This window comes from Somniosus microcephalus, unplaced genomic scaffold (assembly GCF_052327205.1).
Source record: "Somniosus microcephalus isolate GS21.2 unplaced genomic scaffold, FLI_Smic_1.0 scaffold4, whole genome shotgun sequence".
Classification (NCBI taxonomy): domain Eukaryota; kingdom Metazoa; phylum Chordata; class Chondrichthyes; order Squaliformes; family Somniosidae; genus Somniosus; species Somniosus microcephalus.
The window spans coordinates 2,226,389-2,243,907 of NW_028225191.1; the positions used below are offsets into that span (position 1 = coordinate 2,226,389).

The window sequence follows — 17,519 nt, forward strand, 5'->3', positions numbered from 1 at the left end:
CATTGAAAGCTGCAAGTGATGCTCCTCTAAAGCAGCGCCTGAATGCTTTCTTGCTGAAATACCAAAACATGCCTCATGCTACAACTGGAGCATCTCCTGCTTACCTACTCATGGGAAGGCAGCTACGGACACGCCTTGACCTGCTGAGGCCAACGTCCACAGAAGCAGTGGTGCACGCCAATCAGCAGGATCAAGTCAGCAGACGAGCTCAGAGGTCCAAAGAACGACACTTTGTGGTGGGGGGCAAAGTCCTCGCGCATAACTACACCACCCCGGAGTGGTGGGTCCCGGCTACGGTCATTCAAAAGACGGGCCTCGTTTCATACCGAGTCCGCACCGGAGATGACCGAACATGGAGATGGCATGTAGACCAGTTACTGCCAAGACAGTCGCCCCAGGTAACCCAAGAAAAAGAGGATCAAGGACCTGCTGGGGGCTCCAGCAGGGACTGGTCATCCGACCGAGACGGTGGCACCATCCACTCTTGTGCCATCGAGGGAGGAAGCCACGCCTGCAGGGTCATGGGAGAGCCAGCCAGAGCCTGCTCCTGAGACTAGGCGTTACCCCCAAAGAGAAAGGCAGCCTCCAGAGCGCCTTAGTTACAGTTAGTGCTAACCTGTGTGCATGGGGCAGAATAATCCCCAGGGTTAGCGGAATGTAGAGGCAGTCTACCCTCTCTTCCAAAGTTATAGTCATTTTCAGTTATTCTGTTTTGTGGACATTCTATTTTAAGGGGGAGGAAATATGTTGTGTATTTTGAATGTGTATTAGAATTGTCCCACATGGGATACCGTCGTGGTGATTTGCAATGCACTATGGGAAATGTAGTGCATAGAGTGAAGAAGCACATTGTAAATAAAATGGCCATTAACTAAACTCTCCACCCCGGAGTCCTTCTTAATTGTTATATAGATAAGGGTATAAAACCCCTTGAGACACAATACTTGGGCTGATAAGTGGCAGGTAACATTCGCACCACACAAGTGCCAGGCAATGACTATCACCGACAAGCAAGCGTCTAACCACTGCCCCTTGACATTCAACAGCATTACAATCGCTGAATCCCCCACCATCAACTTCCTGGGGGTCACCATTGACCAGAAACTTAACTGGACCAGCCACATAAATACTGTGGCAACAAGAGCAGGTCAGAGGCTGGGTATTCATGGCGAGTGTCTCACCTCCTGACTCCCCAAAGCCTTTCCACCCTCTACAAGGCACAAGTCAGGAGTGTGATGGAATACTCTCCGCTTGCCTGGATGAGTGCAGCTCCAACAACACCCAAGAAGCTCGACACCACCCAAGACAAAGCAGCCCGCTTGATTGGCATCCCATCCACCACCTTAAACATTCACTCCCTCCACCACCGGCGTATCGTGGCTGCAGTGTGTACCATCTACAAGATGCACTGCAGCAACTCGCCAAGGCTTCTTCGGCAGCACCTCCCAAACCGACAACCTCTTCTACCTGGAAGAACAAGGGCAGCAGGTGCAGGGGAACACCTGATAGAATACATATATCCCTGAAGGCAGCAGGACAGGTAGATAAGGTGGTTCAAAAGGCTTATGGGATACTTGCCTTCATTAGCCGAGGCATAGAATATAAGAGCAGGAAGGTGATGATGGAGCTGTACAAAACACTAGTTAGGCCACAGCTGGAATACTGTGTGCAGTTCTGGTCGCCACACTATAGGAAGGATGTGATTGCATTGGGGAGGGTGCAGAGGAGATTCACCAGGATGTTACCTGGGCTGGAGCGCTTCAGCTATGAAGAGAGACTGGACAGGCTGGGGTTGTTTTCCTGAGAGCAGAGAAGGCTGAGGGGGGACCTGATTGAGGTGTACAAAATTATGAGGGGCATAGATAGGGTAGATAGAAAGGAACTTTTCCCCTTAGTAGAGGGGTCAATAACCAAGGTAGGGGCAGGAGGTTTAGAGGGGATTTGAGGAAAACTTTTTCACCCAGAGGGTGGTTGGAATCTGGAACTCACTGCCTGAAAGGGTGGTAGAGGCAGGAACCCTCACAACATTCAAGAAGTATTTAGATGAGCACTTGAACCGCCATAGCATACAAGGCTACAGACAAAGTGCTGGAAAATGGGATTAGAATAGACAGGGCTTGATGGCCGGTGCAGACACGATGGGCCGAAGGGCCTCTTTCTGTGCTGTATAACTCTATGACTCTATGACCACCAACTCCAAGTCAAACACCATTCTAACTTGGAAGTATATCGCCATTCCTTCATCGGCGCTGGGTCAAAGTCCTGGAACTCCCTCCCTGACAGCACTGTGGGAGTACCTTCACCACACGGACTGCAGCGGTTCAAGAAGGCGGCTCACCACCACCTTCTCAAGGGCAATTAGGGATGGGCAATAAATGCTGGCCTTGCCTGCGACGCCCACATCCCATGAACGAATTTAAAAAAACTTCATCCCATAACACGCGTACAAGGGCTCAGTAATGTTTAATTTATCAGAAAAAGACAAAGTACAACAACATACTGGTCAGCTTAACAGAATCTCATCATATTTATGAGGCCACAAACTTAAAATAGTCACTAATAAATCCAGTAATGAATTCAGGAGAAATGTCTTTACCCAGAGAATGGTGAGAATGGGGAACTCGCTACCACAGGGAGTAGTTGAGGTGAACAGCACAGATGCATTTATGAGGAAGCCACATGAGGGAGAAAGGAATGGGAGGAGATGTTGATCGGGTTAATTGAAGTAGGGTGGGTGTGGGGCATAAACACTGGCATGGACCAGTTGGGCCGAATGGCCTGTTTCTGTGCTGTACATTCTATGTAACACCATCAACAGTCAATCGAAGGGAATCATCAGCACAACAGATTGAAAGATTAAACAGCAGAAAAATTTATAAAACATTCATCCATTCCACGTTCATGTCACCCCAGCTGCCTACAGGGCCCTGTGCTACAGAACAGTGTGACCTCGCTGGTGTCTCTTCAGCTCCCCGGAGCTGTTAAAGCTCTTCGCACAGTCAGAGCATTTAAATGGTCTCTCATCAGTGTGAAGTCGCTGGTGTGTCAGCATGTTGGATGACTGAGTGAATCCCTTCCCGCACACGGAGCAGGTGAACAGCTTCTCCCCAGTGTGAGTACGCTGGTGTTCCTTCAGATCTCCGGACCTTTTAAACCTTTTCCCACAGTCAGAACATTTAAACGGTCTCTCATCAGTGTGAACTCGCTGGTGTGCCAGCAGGGGGGATGACTGAGTGAATCCCTTCCCACACACGGAGCAGGTGAATGGCCTCTCCCCGGTGTGAACACACTGGTGTCCATTCAGATGCCCGGTGCTTTTAAACCTCTTACCACAGTCAGAGCATTTAAATGGTCTCTCATCAGTGTGAACTCGCTGGTGTATCTTCAGCTCCCCGGTGCTTTTAAAGCTCTTACCACAGTCAGAGCATTTAAATGGTCTCTCATCAGTGTGAACTCGCTGGTGTATCTTCAGCTCCCCGGTGCTTTTAAAGCTCTTACAACAGTCAGAACATTTAAATGGTCTCTCCCCAGTGTGAACTCGCTGGTGTATCTTCAGCTCCCCGGTGCTTTTAAAGCTCTTACCACAGTCAGAGCATTTAAATGGTCTCTCATCAGTGTGAACTCGCTGGTGTTCCAGCAGGTGGGATGACCGAGTGAATCCCTTCCCACACACGGAGCAGGTGAATGGCCTCTCCCCAGTGTGAACACGCTGGTGTCCATTCAGATGCCCGGAGCTTTTAAAGCTCTTACCACAGTCAGAGCATTTGAATGGTCTCTCATCAGTGTGAACTCGCTGGTGTGTAGTCAAATTGCTGGAGCTTTTAAACCACTTCCCACAGTCAGAACATTTAAATGGTTTCTCATCGGTGTGAACTCGCTGGTGTTGCAGCAGGTGGGATGACTGAGTGAATCCCTTACCACACATGGAGCAGGTGAATGGCCTCGCCCCAGTGTGAACACGCTGGTGTCCATTCAGATGCCCGGAGCTTTTAAAGCTCATCCCACAGTCAGAGCATTTAAATGGTCTCTCATCAGCGTGGACCAACTGGTGTTTCTTCAGATCCCCAGAGGTTTTAAAGCTCTTCCCACAGTCAGAACATTTAAATGATCTCTCATCAGTGTGATATTGCTGGTGTCGCAACAGGTTTGATGGCTGAGTGAATCCCTTCCCAGACAGGGAACAGGTGAACGGTCTCTTTCCTGTTGTCTCCAGCTGGTGTCTCTTCAGCTCCTGGGACATTTGAAAGCTTTTCCCAGTCAGAATGTTTCACCGGCCTCTCCCCAGTGTGAACTCGCTTGTGTGCCAGCTGATTTGAGGACCGAGTGAATCTCTTCCCACACACTGAGCAGGTGAACAGAATCTCACCTGCTCTCTCCAGCTGGTGTCTCTTCAGATTCTGGGACCTTTTAAATCTCTTCCCGCAGTCAGAACATTTAATGTGAACAAGCTGGTGTCTCAGGAGGATGGCAGAATGAGAGAATCGCTTCAAAAACACAGAGCAGGTCAACGGTCTCTCATTGGTGTGGACAAGCTGGTGTCTCAGCAGCACGGAGGGTGCAATTAATCACTTCCCACACACGGAGTGGGTTAAAAGGTCTCTCCCTAGTGTGATCTTGCTGGTGTATCATCGGAGCGGATGACTGAGTGAAACCCTTCTGGAACACGGGGCCGGTGAACGGGCTCTCCCCAGTGTGTAGCCACTGGAGTTGCTTCAGGTACTTGTAGATTTTGAAGCTCTTCCCACACTCAGAACATTTAAAAGGTCTCTCATTAGTGTGAACTTGCTGGTGTGCCAGCAGATTGGAGGACCAACTGAATCAGGTCCTGATGAATCGAGTGACTCTGTCTGTTCTTGACGTGATGTTCGGTCTGAGCTTCCTATCTGTAAATGCTCCACTTCTAAATCCCTGTAAAAGGAGTGTAGAAAGGGGTAAGAGGGAGAATGTTGCCTCATGTCCCCCTTTCCCAGCCCAGGGGCAGTGAAGCTGATTTTCAGGCCCCAGCTGCTGCACAGGTTACATACGAACATACAAATTAGGAGCAGGAGTAGGCCACTCGGCCCCTCGAGCCTGCTCCGCCATTCAATAAGATCATGGCTGATCTGATTACTCCACATTCCCACCTACCCCGATAACCTTTCACCCCCTTGCTTATCAAGAATCTATCTACCTCTGCCTTAAAAATATTCAAAGACTCTGCTTCCACCGCTCTCTGAGGAAGAGAGTTTCAAAGACTCACGACCGTCTGTAAGAAAAAATTTCTCCTCATCTCTGTCTTAAATGGGCGACCCCTTATTTTTAAACAGTGACCCCTAGTTCTAGATTCTCCCACAAGAGGAAACATCCTCTCCACATCCACCCTGTCCAGACCCCTCAGGATCTTATATGTTTCAATCAAGTCACCTCTTACTCTTCTAAACTCCAGCAGATACAAGCCTAGCCTGTCCAACCTTTCCTCATAAGACAACCCGCCCATTCCAGGTATTAGTCTAGTAAACCTTCTCTGAACTGCTTCCAACGCATTTACATCCTTCCTTAAATAAGGAGACCAATACTGTACAGTGCTCCAGATGTGGTCTCACCAATGCCCTGTATAACTGAAGCATAACCTCCCTACTTTTGTATTCAGTTTCCCTCGCAATAAACTATAACATTCTATTAGCTTTCCTGATTATTTGTTGTACCTGAATACTAACCTTTTGCGATTCATGCATTAGGACACCCAGATCCCTCTGCATCTCAGAGCTCTGCAATCTCTCACCATTTAGATAATATGCTTCTTTTTTATCCTTCCTGCCAAAATGGACAACTTCACATTTTCCCACATTATGCTCCATTTGCCAGATCTTTGCCCACTCACTTAACTGATCTATATCCCTTTGTAGCCTCCTTATGTCCTCTTCACAATTTACTTTCCTACCTATCTTTGTGTCATCAGCAAATTTAGCAACCATGCCTTCGGTCCCTTCATCCAAGTCATTTATATAAATTGTAAAAAGTTGAGGTCCCAGCACTGATCCCTGTGGCACACCACTCGTTACATCTTGCCAACCAGAAAATGACCCATTTATGCCTACTCTCTGTTTCCTATTAGCTAGCCAATCTTCTAGCCATGCCAACATGTTACCCCCTACAACATGAGCTTTTATTTTCCGCAATAACCTTTGATGTGGCACCTTATCAAATGCCTTCTGGAAATCTAAGTACAGTACATCCACCAGTTCCCCTTTATCCACAGCACATGTTACTTCCTCAAAGAACTCCAATAAATTGGTTAAACATGATTTCCCTTTCACAAAACCATGTTGACTCTGCCTGATTACCTTGAACTTTTCCAAGTGCCCTGCTATAACGTCTTTAATAATAGCTTCTATCATCTTCCCTATGACAGATGTTAAGCTAACTGGCCTGTAGTTTCCTGCTTTCTGTCTCCCTCCCTTTTTGAATAAAGGAGTTACATTCGCTATTTTCCAATCTAATGGAACCTTCCCCGAATCTAGGGAATTTTGGAAAATTAAAACCAACGCATCAACTATCTCACTAGCCACTTCTTTTAAGACCCTAGGATGAAGTCCATCAGGACCCGGGGACTTGTCAGCCCGCAGCTCCAACAATTTGCTCAGTACCACTTCCCGGGTGATTGTAATTTTCTGGAGTTCCTCCCTCCCTTCCATTTCCTGATTTACAGCTATTTCTGGGATGTTACTTGAATCCTCTATAGTGAAGACCGATGCAAAATACCTGTTCAATTCAACTGCCATCTCCTTATTCCTGGGCCTTGTTCCTGGGACTAGGGACAGGGTCACTGGCAAGGCTTGGAAGCTAAGCAGAGCCAGGCCTGGTTAGTACCTGGAGGGGTGACCATCAGGGAAAACCAGGTGCAGAAGGTCACGGAAGGAGCCCAGGGAGGGGCGGCTGGTGAGCAGGCCCGGGCGTTGGGCTGAAGATTGTCAGACAGGAGGAATGGTGGAAATGGAATGGCGGCGCGCACAGACGCAGCGGCTTTGCTTCTCCCAGGACGGTGCTATTTACGTTTAATGTTAATGTTATTTGTACTGGACTCATGGGAGCTTGCAAAATCACATTTCGTTGTTCATGTACTTGTGCGTTGTACAATGACAATAAAGTTGAATTATTATTATTATTTTCCATTATTAATTCCCCAGTCTCACTTTCTGTAGGACCAACGCTCACTTTGTTAACTCTTTTCTTTTTTAAATATCTATAGAAACTCTTACTATCAGTTTTTATATTTCTAGCTCGCTTTCTCTGGTACTCTAATTTTTCTCTCATTAATCTTTTAGTCATTCTTTGCTGTTTTTTATATTCTGTCCAACCTTCTGACCTGCCAGCCATCTTTGCACAATTATATGCTTTTTCTTTAAGTCTGATACTATCTTTAACTTTTTTAGTTAACCACGGATGGTGGGTCCTCCCCTTGGAATTTTTCTTTCTCGTTGGAATGTATCTATTCTGTGTATTCTGAAATATCCCCTTAAATGTCTGCCACTGCGACTCTATTGACCTATCCCTTAACCTAATTTGCCTGTTCACTTTAGCTAGCTCTGCTTTCATGCCCTCATAATTGCCCTTATTTAAGTTTAAAATACTAGTCTTGGACCCACTCTTCTCTCCCTCAAACTGAATGTAAAATTCAATCATATTATGATCGCTGCTACCTAGGGGCGCCTTCACTATGAAGTCATTAATTAATCCTATCTCACTGCACAATACCAGGTCTAGTATAGCCTGCTCTCTGGTTGGTTCCAGAACGTGCTGTTCTAAGAAACTATCCCGAAAACATTCTACGAACTCCTCATCTAGGTTACCTTTGCCCATCTGATTTTTCCCGTCTATATGTAGATTAAAATCCCCCATGATTATTGCCATACCTTTCTGACAAGCTCTCGTTATTTCTTCCTTTATACTCCATCCTACCGTGTGGTTACTGTCAGGGGGCCTGTACACCACTCCCGCAAGTGACTTCTTGCCTTTATCATTTCTCATCTTAACACGTTGGTGCAGCAAGCAATTAGGAAAGCAAATGGTACGTTAGTCTTTATTACAAAAGGATTGTAGGGACTTAAGGCGGATAAATCCCCCGGACCTGATGGCCTACATCCTAGGGTCTTGAGAGAAGTGGCGGTAGGGATTGTGGGTGCATTGGTGATTATTTTCCAGAACTCCCTGGACTCAGGAAAGGTCCCGGCAGATTGGAAAACTGCTAATGTAACACCATTATTTGAGAAGGGAAGTAGACAAAAAGCTGGAAACTATAGATCAGTTCGCCTAACATCTGTGGTTGGCAAAATGTTGGAGTCCATTATTAAGGAAACAGTAACAGAGCATTTGGATAAACATAATTTAATAGGACAGAGTCAGCATGGTTTTATGAAGGGGAAGTCATGTTTGACAAATTTGCTCGAATTCTTTGAGGATGTAACATACAGGGTGGATAAAGGGGAACCAGTGGATGTGTTGTATTTGGACTTCCAAAAGGCATTTGACAAGGTTCCACACAAAAGATTACTGATCAAGATAAGAAATCACAGGATTGGGGGTAATATACTGGCATGGGTGGAAGATTGGCTATCTAACAGAAAACAAAGAGTTGGGATAAATGGTTCATTCTCGGGCTGGCAATCAGTAACTAGTGGTGTTCCGCAGGGGTCAGTGCTGGGACCCCAACTCTTTACAATCTATATTAACGATTTGGAGGAAGGGACCGAGTGCAACATATCCAAGTTTGCCGATGATACAAAGATGGGAGGGAAAGCAATGAGTGAGGATGACATAAAAAACCTGCAAAAGGACATAGACAGGCTAAGTGAGTGGGCAGAGATTTGGCAGATGCAATATAATGTTGGAAAGTTTGAGGTTATGCACTTTGGCAGAAAAAAATCAAAGAGCAAGTTATTATCTAAATGGAGAGAAACTGCAAAGTGCTACAGTACAAAGGGATCTGGGGTCCTGGTGCATGAAACACAAAAAGTTAGTATGCAGGTGCAGCAGGTGATCAGGAAAGCCAATGGAATCTTGGCTTTTATTGCAAGGGGGATGGAGTATAAAAACAGGGAAGTCTTACTGCAGTTATACAGGGTATTGGCGAGGCCACACCTGGAATACTGCATGCAGTTTTGGTTTCCATATTTAAGAAAAGATATACTTGCTCTCGAGGCAGTTCAGAGAAGGTTCACTCGGTTGATTCCGGAGATGAGGGGGTTGATGTATGAGGAAAGTTTGAGTAGGTTGGGACTCTACTCATTGGAGTTCAGAAGAATGAGAGGCGATCTTATCGAAACATATGAGATTGTGAGGGGGCTTGATTGGGTGGATGCGGGGAGGATGTTTCCACTGATGGGTGAGACTAGAACTAGGGGGCATAATCGAAGAATAAGGGGCTGCCCTTTCAAAACTGAGATGAGGAGAAACTTCTTCACTCAGAGGGTAGTAAATCTATGGAATTTGCTACCCCAGAGAGCTGTGGAAGCTGCAACATTAAATACATTTAAAATGGAGATAGACAGTTTCCTAGCAGATAAGGGAATTAGGGGTTACGGGGAGCAGGCAGGGAAGTGGACGTGAGTCTAGATTCAGATCAGCCATGATCCTATTGAATGGCGGAGCAGGCCCGAGGGGCCGTATGGCCTACTCCTGCTCCTACTTCTTATGTTCTTATGATTGGCGTATAAGAGTAAAGAAGTCTTACTGCAATTATACAGGGCCTTGGTGAGACCACACCTAATAATAATAATAATAATAATCAACTTTTATTGTCATTGTTAGTGCACAAGTGCAGTACAACGAAATGTAGGCTTGCGGCTCCCGAGAGTGTACATTTAGATTAAGACATTTAAACATTCAACATTCATTTGGCTTGTAATACATTAACATAAACATAACCATAATAAAGTGCATTGGCAGATGTGCAGGCTTTAGAGTTTATTTGTGGAGTTCAGTAGGATGACAGCCCTGGGAAAGAAGCTGTTCCTAAATCTGGTCGTTCAGGTGCGAATGCATCTGTAGCGTCTCCCAGATGGCAGGAGGGTGAACAGACTGTGGCTGGGGTGTGTAGGGTCTTTGATGATGGTCTGTGACCTCCGTAGACAGCGTTTCTGGTATATGTGCTCTATGGTCAGTAGCCGGGTGCCGGTAATGCGTTGGGCAGTTTTGACTACCCGCTGCAGGGCTTTCCGGTCATAGTAGCTACAGCTGCCATACCATACTGTGATACAGTTCGTCAGGATGCTCTCAATTGTGCAGCGGTAAAAGTTAGAGAGGATCAGGGGTGACAGGTTACATCCCTTCAGCCTCCTTAGGAAATATAGGCGCTGCTGGGCCTTCTTCACCAGAGAGGAGGTATTGAGGGACCAGGAGAGGTCTTCCGTGATGTGGACTCCGAGGAACTTAAAGCTGTCCACCCTTTCCACCACAGCCCCATGGATGTGGATGGGGGTGTGACTTCCGCCTTTAGACTTCCTGAAGTCCACAATGATTTCTTTGGTTTTCCTGATGTTAAGGGCCAGGTTGTTATCAGCGCACCACTTCACGAGATGCTGGACCTCCTCCCTGTAGGCTGACTCATCATTGTTGGTGATCTGGCCTACTACCGTGGTATCATCCGCAAACTTGATGATGGTGTTGGAACCATGAACAGCCACACAGTCGTGGGTGAAGAGGGAGTAGAGGAGGGGGCTCAGCACACACCCTTGTGGGGTATTGTGTACAGTTTTGGTCTCCTTACCTAAGGAAGGATATACTTGCCTTAGAGGGAGTGCAACAAAGGTTCACCAGACTGATTCCTGGGATGGGGAGATTGTCCTATGAGGGGAGATTGAGGAGACTGGGCCTATATTCCCATGAATTTTGAAGAATGAGAGGTGATCTCATTGAAACATCTACAATTCTTACAGGGCTTGACAGGGTAGATGCTGGGAGACTGTTTCCCCTGGCTGGGGAGTCTAGAACCAGGGGTCACAGTCTCAGAATAAGGGGTCGGACATTTAGGACTGAGATGAGGAGAAATTTCTTCACTCAGAAGGTGGTGAATCTTTGGAATTCTCTGCCCCAGAGGGCTGTGGAGGCTCAGTCATTGAGTATAATCAAGGCTGAGACAGATAGATTTTTGGACTCATGGGGAATCAAGGGATATGGGGATCGGGCGGGAAGGTGGGGATGAGGTAGAAGATCAGCCATGATCTTATTGAATGGCGGAGCAGGCTCGAAGGGCCGAATGGCCTGCTCCTGCTCCTATTTCTTATGTTCTTAAGAAAGCTGTTTGCTATAGCCTGCTGCCCCACGACAAATACACAGAGGATTTCAGTTATGTGGAGAGACTGGAGAAGCTGGGATTGTTCTCCTTGGAGCAGAGAAGGTGCAGCAGAGATTTAATAGAGGTGTTCAAAACAGGAAGGGTTTTGATAGAATAAATAGGAGCATGGGAACAGGAGGAGGCCATTCAGCCCCTCCAGCCTGTTCCGCCATTCAATGAGATCATGGCCGATCTGTGTCTTAACTCCACCCACCTGCCTTGGCTCCATATCCCTTTGCTCCCTTGTCTAACAAAAATCTATCGCGCTGGGATTTAAAATGATTAATTGAGCTGGCATCGACTGCTTTCTGTGGGAGAGGGTTCCACACTTCTACCACCCTTTGTGTGAGGAAGTGTTTCCCAACTTCTCTCCTGAATGGCCTGGCTCTGATTTTAAGGTGATGTCCCCTTGTCCTCGACTGCCCCACCGGCGGAAAAAGTTTCTCTCTATCTACTCTACCAATTCCTTTCAAAATCCCAAAATCCTCAATCACTCCTTAACCTTCTAGATTCCAGGGAACACAAGCCTAGTTTATGTAATCTCTCCTCATAATCTTAACCCTTGGAGCCCGGGTAACATTCTGGTGAATCTGTGCTGCACTCCTTCCAAGGCCAATATATCCTTTGAGGTATATGTTGCCCAGAACTGTACACAGTGCTCCAGGGAGTTCCTGGGAGTTAATGTGCGTAGGTCCCTGAAGGTGGCGGGACATATTGAGAGAGTGGTTAACAAAGCATATGGGATCTTGGGCTTCATAAATAGAAGTATTGAGTACAAAAGTAGAGAAGTTATGCTGAACCTTTATAAAGCGCTGGTTAGGCCACAACTGGAGTATTGCATCCAGTTCTGGTCACCACACTTTAGGAAGGATGTGAAGGCCCTTGAGAGGGTGCAGAGGAGATTTACCAGAATGGTTCTGGGGATGGGGGATCTTAGCTACAAGGACAGGTTGGAGAAGCTGGATTTGTTTTCATTAGAGCAAAGGAGGTTGAGGGCTGATTTGATAGAGGTGTACAAGATTATGACGGGTTTGGATAGGCTCGACGGGGAAAGGCTGTTCCCACTAGCTGATGGTACAAGGACTAGGGGACACAGAATTAATGTTTTGGGCAAGAGATACAGGTTGAACGTGAGGAAAAGCTTTTTTACGCAGCGAGTGGTGAGGACCTGGAAGTCACTGCCGACGGAAGTGGTGGAAGCGGAGACACTCAATGTTTTCAAGAGGAGACTGGATAGGCACTTGAGGGAAATAAACTTGCAGGGCTACGGGGATAGAGTGGGGGAGTGGGACTGACTGGATTGTATACAGAGAGCCGGCTCGGACTCGATGGGCCGAATGGCCTCCTGTTGTGCCATTATGACTCTCTGGGGTCTAACCAGGGCTTTGTATAGCTGTAGCTTATAAGGAGAAACTGTTTCCAGTGGCAGGAGGGTCGGTAACCAGAGGACACAGATATAAGGTCATTGACAAAAGAACCAGAGGTGAGGTGAGGAGAATTTTATTGACGCAGCGAGTTGTTGTGATCTGGAATGCGCTGCCTGAAAGGGCGGTGGAAGCAGAGTCAATAATAACGTTCACTGGGGAATTGGATAAACACTTGAAGGGGAAACATTTTCAGGGCTATGGGGAAAGAGCAGGGGAGTGGGACTAAATGGAGAGCTCTTTCAAAGAGCCGGCACAGGCACGATGGGCTGAATGGCCTCCTTCTGTGCTGTATGATTCTAGGAGCCACTCCTGGAGTGGAGTGGTGCCCGCAGGGGTCACTTGGCAGGAAATTGGGAGGAGGTGGTTCACACGCAGACTGCACCTGATTTCGAGACGCTGTCCTTTTAAAATTGGTCCTCCACAGGCAAGGAGGGACTCAGTCCCTTTAATGAAAATCACATTGAAAAGGAGAGTCCCTGTCCCTTTAAGAGCCCTCCGCCCACCATTCCCACCTTTTTCGTAAAGTCTTTGAAATTAATAATAAAAGTTCATGCAGAAAAAAAGTGAGTGTGTGTCTGACTGTATTTTAGTGAGTATCTGTGTCTGTGTGTCTGTCTGACTGTATGTGTGTGTGTCTGTGTAGAATAGCATCATAGAATGATACAGCACAGAAGGAGGCCATTCGGCCCATCGTGCCTGTGCTGGCTCTTTGAAAGAGCGATCCAATTAATCCCACTCCCCCTGCTCTTTCCTCAAAGCCCTGTAAATGTTTTCCCTTCAAGTATTTATCTCAATCTCTTTTGAATTATAATATTGAATCTTCTTCCACCGCCCTTTCAGGCAGCGCATTCCATATCACAACAACTTGGTGTAACAATCTGTTTCCTCATGTCACCTCTGGTTCTTTTGCCAATCGCCTTAAATCTGGTTTCTGTCCCTTCAGCCATTGGAAACGGTTTCTCCTTATTTACTCTCTCAAAATCCATCCTGATTTTGAACAACTCTATCAAATCTCCTCTTAATCTTCTTTGCTTAAGGAGAACAACCCCAGCTTCTCCCGTCTCTCCACGTAACTCAAGTCCCTCATCCCTGGTCCCATTCTCGTAAATTTCTTCTGCACCCTCTCTAAGGCCTTGACATCCTTCCTAAAGTGTGGTGCCCAGCGGAAGCCTAGCCAGTGTTTTATAAAGGCTTTGCATAACCTGCTTGCTTTTGTACTCTATTCCTCTATTAATAAAGTCAAGGATCCTGTATGCTTTTTTAACAGCCTTCTCAACTTGTCCTGCCACCTTCTAAGATTTGTGTACATACACCCTGAGGCCTCTCTGTTCCTGCACCCTCTTTAAAACTGGACCATTTAGTTTATATTGCCTCTCCTCATTCTTCCTACCAAAATGAATCACTTCACACTTCTCTACATTAAATTTAATCTGCCACGTTTCTGCCCATTTCACCAGTCTGGCTACATCCTCCTGAAGTCTGTTACTATCCTCATTGTTTGCTACATTTCCGAGTTTCATGTCATCTGTAAATTTTGAAATTTTGCCCTGGATCCCCAAGTCCAGGTCATTAATATATATCAAAAAAAGCAGTGGTCCGAATCAAAGTTCACGTTAAGTTGCGCGGCCACGCAGCGGTCTGGAGGTCCCGCGCAGCCGGCTCACCGCCCTATAAATGGAATAAATGCGCATGCACGGAAATTTGAATGGGCCGTGCAGCCCGTTAAAGGGGCCACGCACCTCAAAAAAATTAGAGGGAACATTGGTCCTAATACCGACCCCTGGGGAACATCACTGTTTACCTCCCTCCAGTCTGAAAAGAAACCGTTCACCACTACTCTCTGCTTTCTGTCCCTTGGCAGAAAATTGGGAGGGGGCGAGAGCAAACAGCACCTGATTTTTCGCCAAGCACTCACGGGAGCAGGGGATTTGCCCTACTTTAAATGTCAGTCTCTTAAATATACATTATAAAAAGGGAGACGCTGTCCCTTTAAAACAGTCATCCACAGGGACGCGGTCCCTTTAATGAAAATCATATAGAAGAGAGCGCCTGTCCCTTTAAGAGAACCCTCACCACTCCCATATTTCTCTTAAAGTGCTTGAAATTAATAATTAAAAACGCTGAAAATTAATATTAAGAAAATGAATTCAGGGAGAAGAAATATTTTTACTCACAAGTATTTGTTCCACAGGGTTTGTTATTTTCATCAATTTAAAACCGAACTTCTTTTATTTAATAAAAAGTATCTTCTGCAAAACAAAATTAGTTTGAGCTGTAAAATGTGAAAGGAACATTAAAAATAAACTTTTCCGGGCTCACAGATCCTGAGCCACTTTACAAAATGGCGGCGGCGGTTCCAGGTCCCGCCTCCTCCTTCGCCGTGATTGGTTAGAGGACCAAAGCCCCTCGATCAGTCCTCCAGGCTCAGGCTCAGCCTCCCCTCGCTCATTGGTGGAGAGCTCAGTGTCAGTCAGTGCACGCCGGCGACGTCTTGACGTGACTGGTTGGGCGAAGAGCGGGGTGGGCGCGCGGGGCGCCGGTTTGCTCCTCCAGCCCCACCCCGCTCGCTCCCTAATGGTCAGAAGTTCCCGTCAATCAGGCCCTGGGCCCGGGTCACGTGTCCCTGGAATGCGCTCCGCCAAATTGAAGAAGCTCCGCTCGGGGCCCGGATCCGCGGACTCTCAGGTTTGGATTCCCCTTTATTGTCTCCCCTCCTCTGATCTCAATCGGATCTGGCGGAAAACTCACTTTCCCTCACTGATTGCGGCTCTTCACCAACACCGACTTTACAAAGAAAGCCCCGCGCGGCAAACTGGAGCTCGGGCCCAGTGCGCAGGCGCGGGGGGAGGATGATTGACACGGGCCCAGGGTGTGTGCTGAGCATGCGCGGTGCGGGCCGGGCGCCTGTGGAGCAGGAGAGGGCGCGGCCATGGGGCGCATGCTCGGTCTCAGTCACAACTCAGTGCGGCGGCCAGACCGCTTTCTGGAGCGCGGGGACTTGTGGGGATTGCAGCCGCCATTACTGCTGATCCTTTCAACCAACCTGTGCAGCAGCTGGGGCCTGAAAATCAGCTTCACTGCCCCTGGGCTGGGAAAGGTGGAGATGTAAAACTGTGACCCCTGGTTCTAGAAACATAGAAGATAGGAGCAGGAGTAGGCCATTCGGCCCCTCGAGCCTGCTCCGCCATTCAATGCGATCATGGCTGATCATCCAAATTCAGTACCCTGTCCCTGTCTTCTCCCCATATCCCTTTAGCCTTAAGAAATATATCTAACTCCTTCTTGAATATATTTAATGAACTGGCCTCAACTGCCTTGTGTGGTACAGAATTCCACAGGTTCACCACTCTCTGGGTGAAGAAATTCCTCATCTCTGTCCTAAATGGCCTACCCTTTATCCTTAGACTGTGTCCCCTGGTTCTGGACTCCTCAACCATCGGGAACATCCTTCCTGCATCTAGTCTGTCTAGTCCTGCTAGAATTTTATAAGTTTCAATGAGATTCCCTCTCATTCTTCTAAACTCCAGCGAGTATAAGCCCAATCGACCCAATCTCTCCTCATACATCATTCCTGCTGAGACGCTCCTTAAAACCCACCTCTGTGACCAAGCTTTTGGCCATCTGCCCTAATTTCTCCTTGTGGCTCGGGGTCACATTTTTCAATGTCTTACAATACTCCTGTGCAGCGCCTTGGGATGTTTTCCTACATTAAAGGCGCTATAGAAATACAAGTTGTTCTCATTGTTCGATGTGAGCTCTGAACAGGCCCCGCCCCCTCCCCTACTCCGCATGCGCCGCTCCAAGGTGAGCGGGGGCTCTGAACAGGCCCCGCCCCCTCCCCCTACTCCGCATGCGCCGCTCCAAGGTGAGCGCGGGCTCTGAACAGGCCCCTCCCCGTACTCCGCATGCGCCGCTCCAAGGTGAGCGCGGGCTCTGAACAGGCCCCGCCCCATCCCCCTACTCCGCATGCGCCATCAGGCCCCGCTCCCGAGGATGAGCCACTACCGCGCCTGCGCAGGGCCTCGCATTCTGGGGATGGCCCGGGACAACCGCGAGAGTCCGGGTCACCGGCGGAAAGTGGGTTTTATCAGGGTTTTTTTTATATAGCAGAGAGAAGCGCGGGCGGGGAGATAAATAAAAGGAAAATACAAACCGGACCGTCCCAGCGCCCTCCCGGCACCGAACGGAGCGGATTGAGCGGCCGCAGCCCCTTGTCTTCTGCAGGGAGCCGGACTGGGGCACGTCATCAACTCCACGGTGGTGAACCGACGGGAGCTCCAACCAATAGGGAGAGAGCGGGAGGAGCTCGGAGCACTGAGATGGCAGCGGGTCCTCCAACCAATCGGAGTGTCCGAGGGGCGGGACATCCGCCGCCTGCTTCTCCCGCTGCTGAGACAAGTGGAATGCAGCAGAGGGCGCTCTTCTGAGTTTGGGGCTCAGGCCTGTTAGTGGAGCAGTGCAGAGGGAACTTTACTCTGCACTGGGCTTTACTCCCTCAGCACTGCACTGGAGGGGCAGCACAGAGTTTTAGACTCCAGTCTCTGGAGTGGGACTTCAACCCACAACCTTCTGACTCAGAGGAGAGAGTGCTGCCGCCTGAGCTACGGCTGACACTTTGTATCTAACCCGTACTGTACCTGCCCTGGGAGTGTTTGATGGGACAGTGTAGAGGGAGCTTTACTCTGTATCTAACCCGTGCTGTACCTGCCCTGGGAGTGTTTGATGGGACAGTGTAGAGGGAGCTTTACTCTGTATCTAACCCGTGCTGTACCTGCCCTGGG

General features: G+C 47.9%; 1 protein-coding gene across 1 annotated transcript in view; it reads right to left on the reverse strand.

Moving 5' to 3' along the window:
* Nucleotides 1-2,718: 2,718 nt before the first annotated feature.
* The window catches only part of LOC147084047 (uncharacterized), a 47,828-nt gene continuing 33,027 nt past the window's right edge, over nucleotides 2,719-17,519 (reverse strand). The window contains exon 2 of the mRNA XM_085979942.1: nucleotides 2,719-4,258. Within this exon, the coding sequence (XP_085836068.1) occupies nucleotides 2,933-4,258 (1,326 nt within the window). The 3' untranslated portion in view covers nucleotides 2,719-2,932. The remainder of the gene's footprint in view (nucleotides 4,259-17,519) is intronic.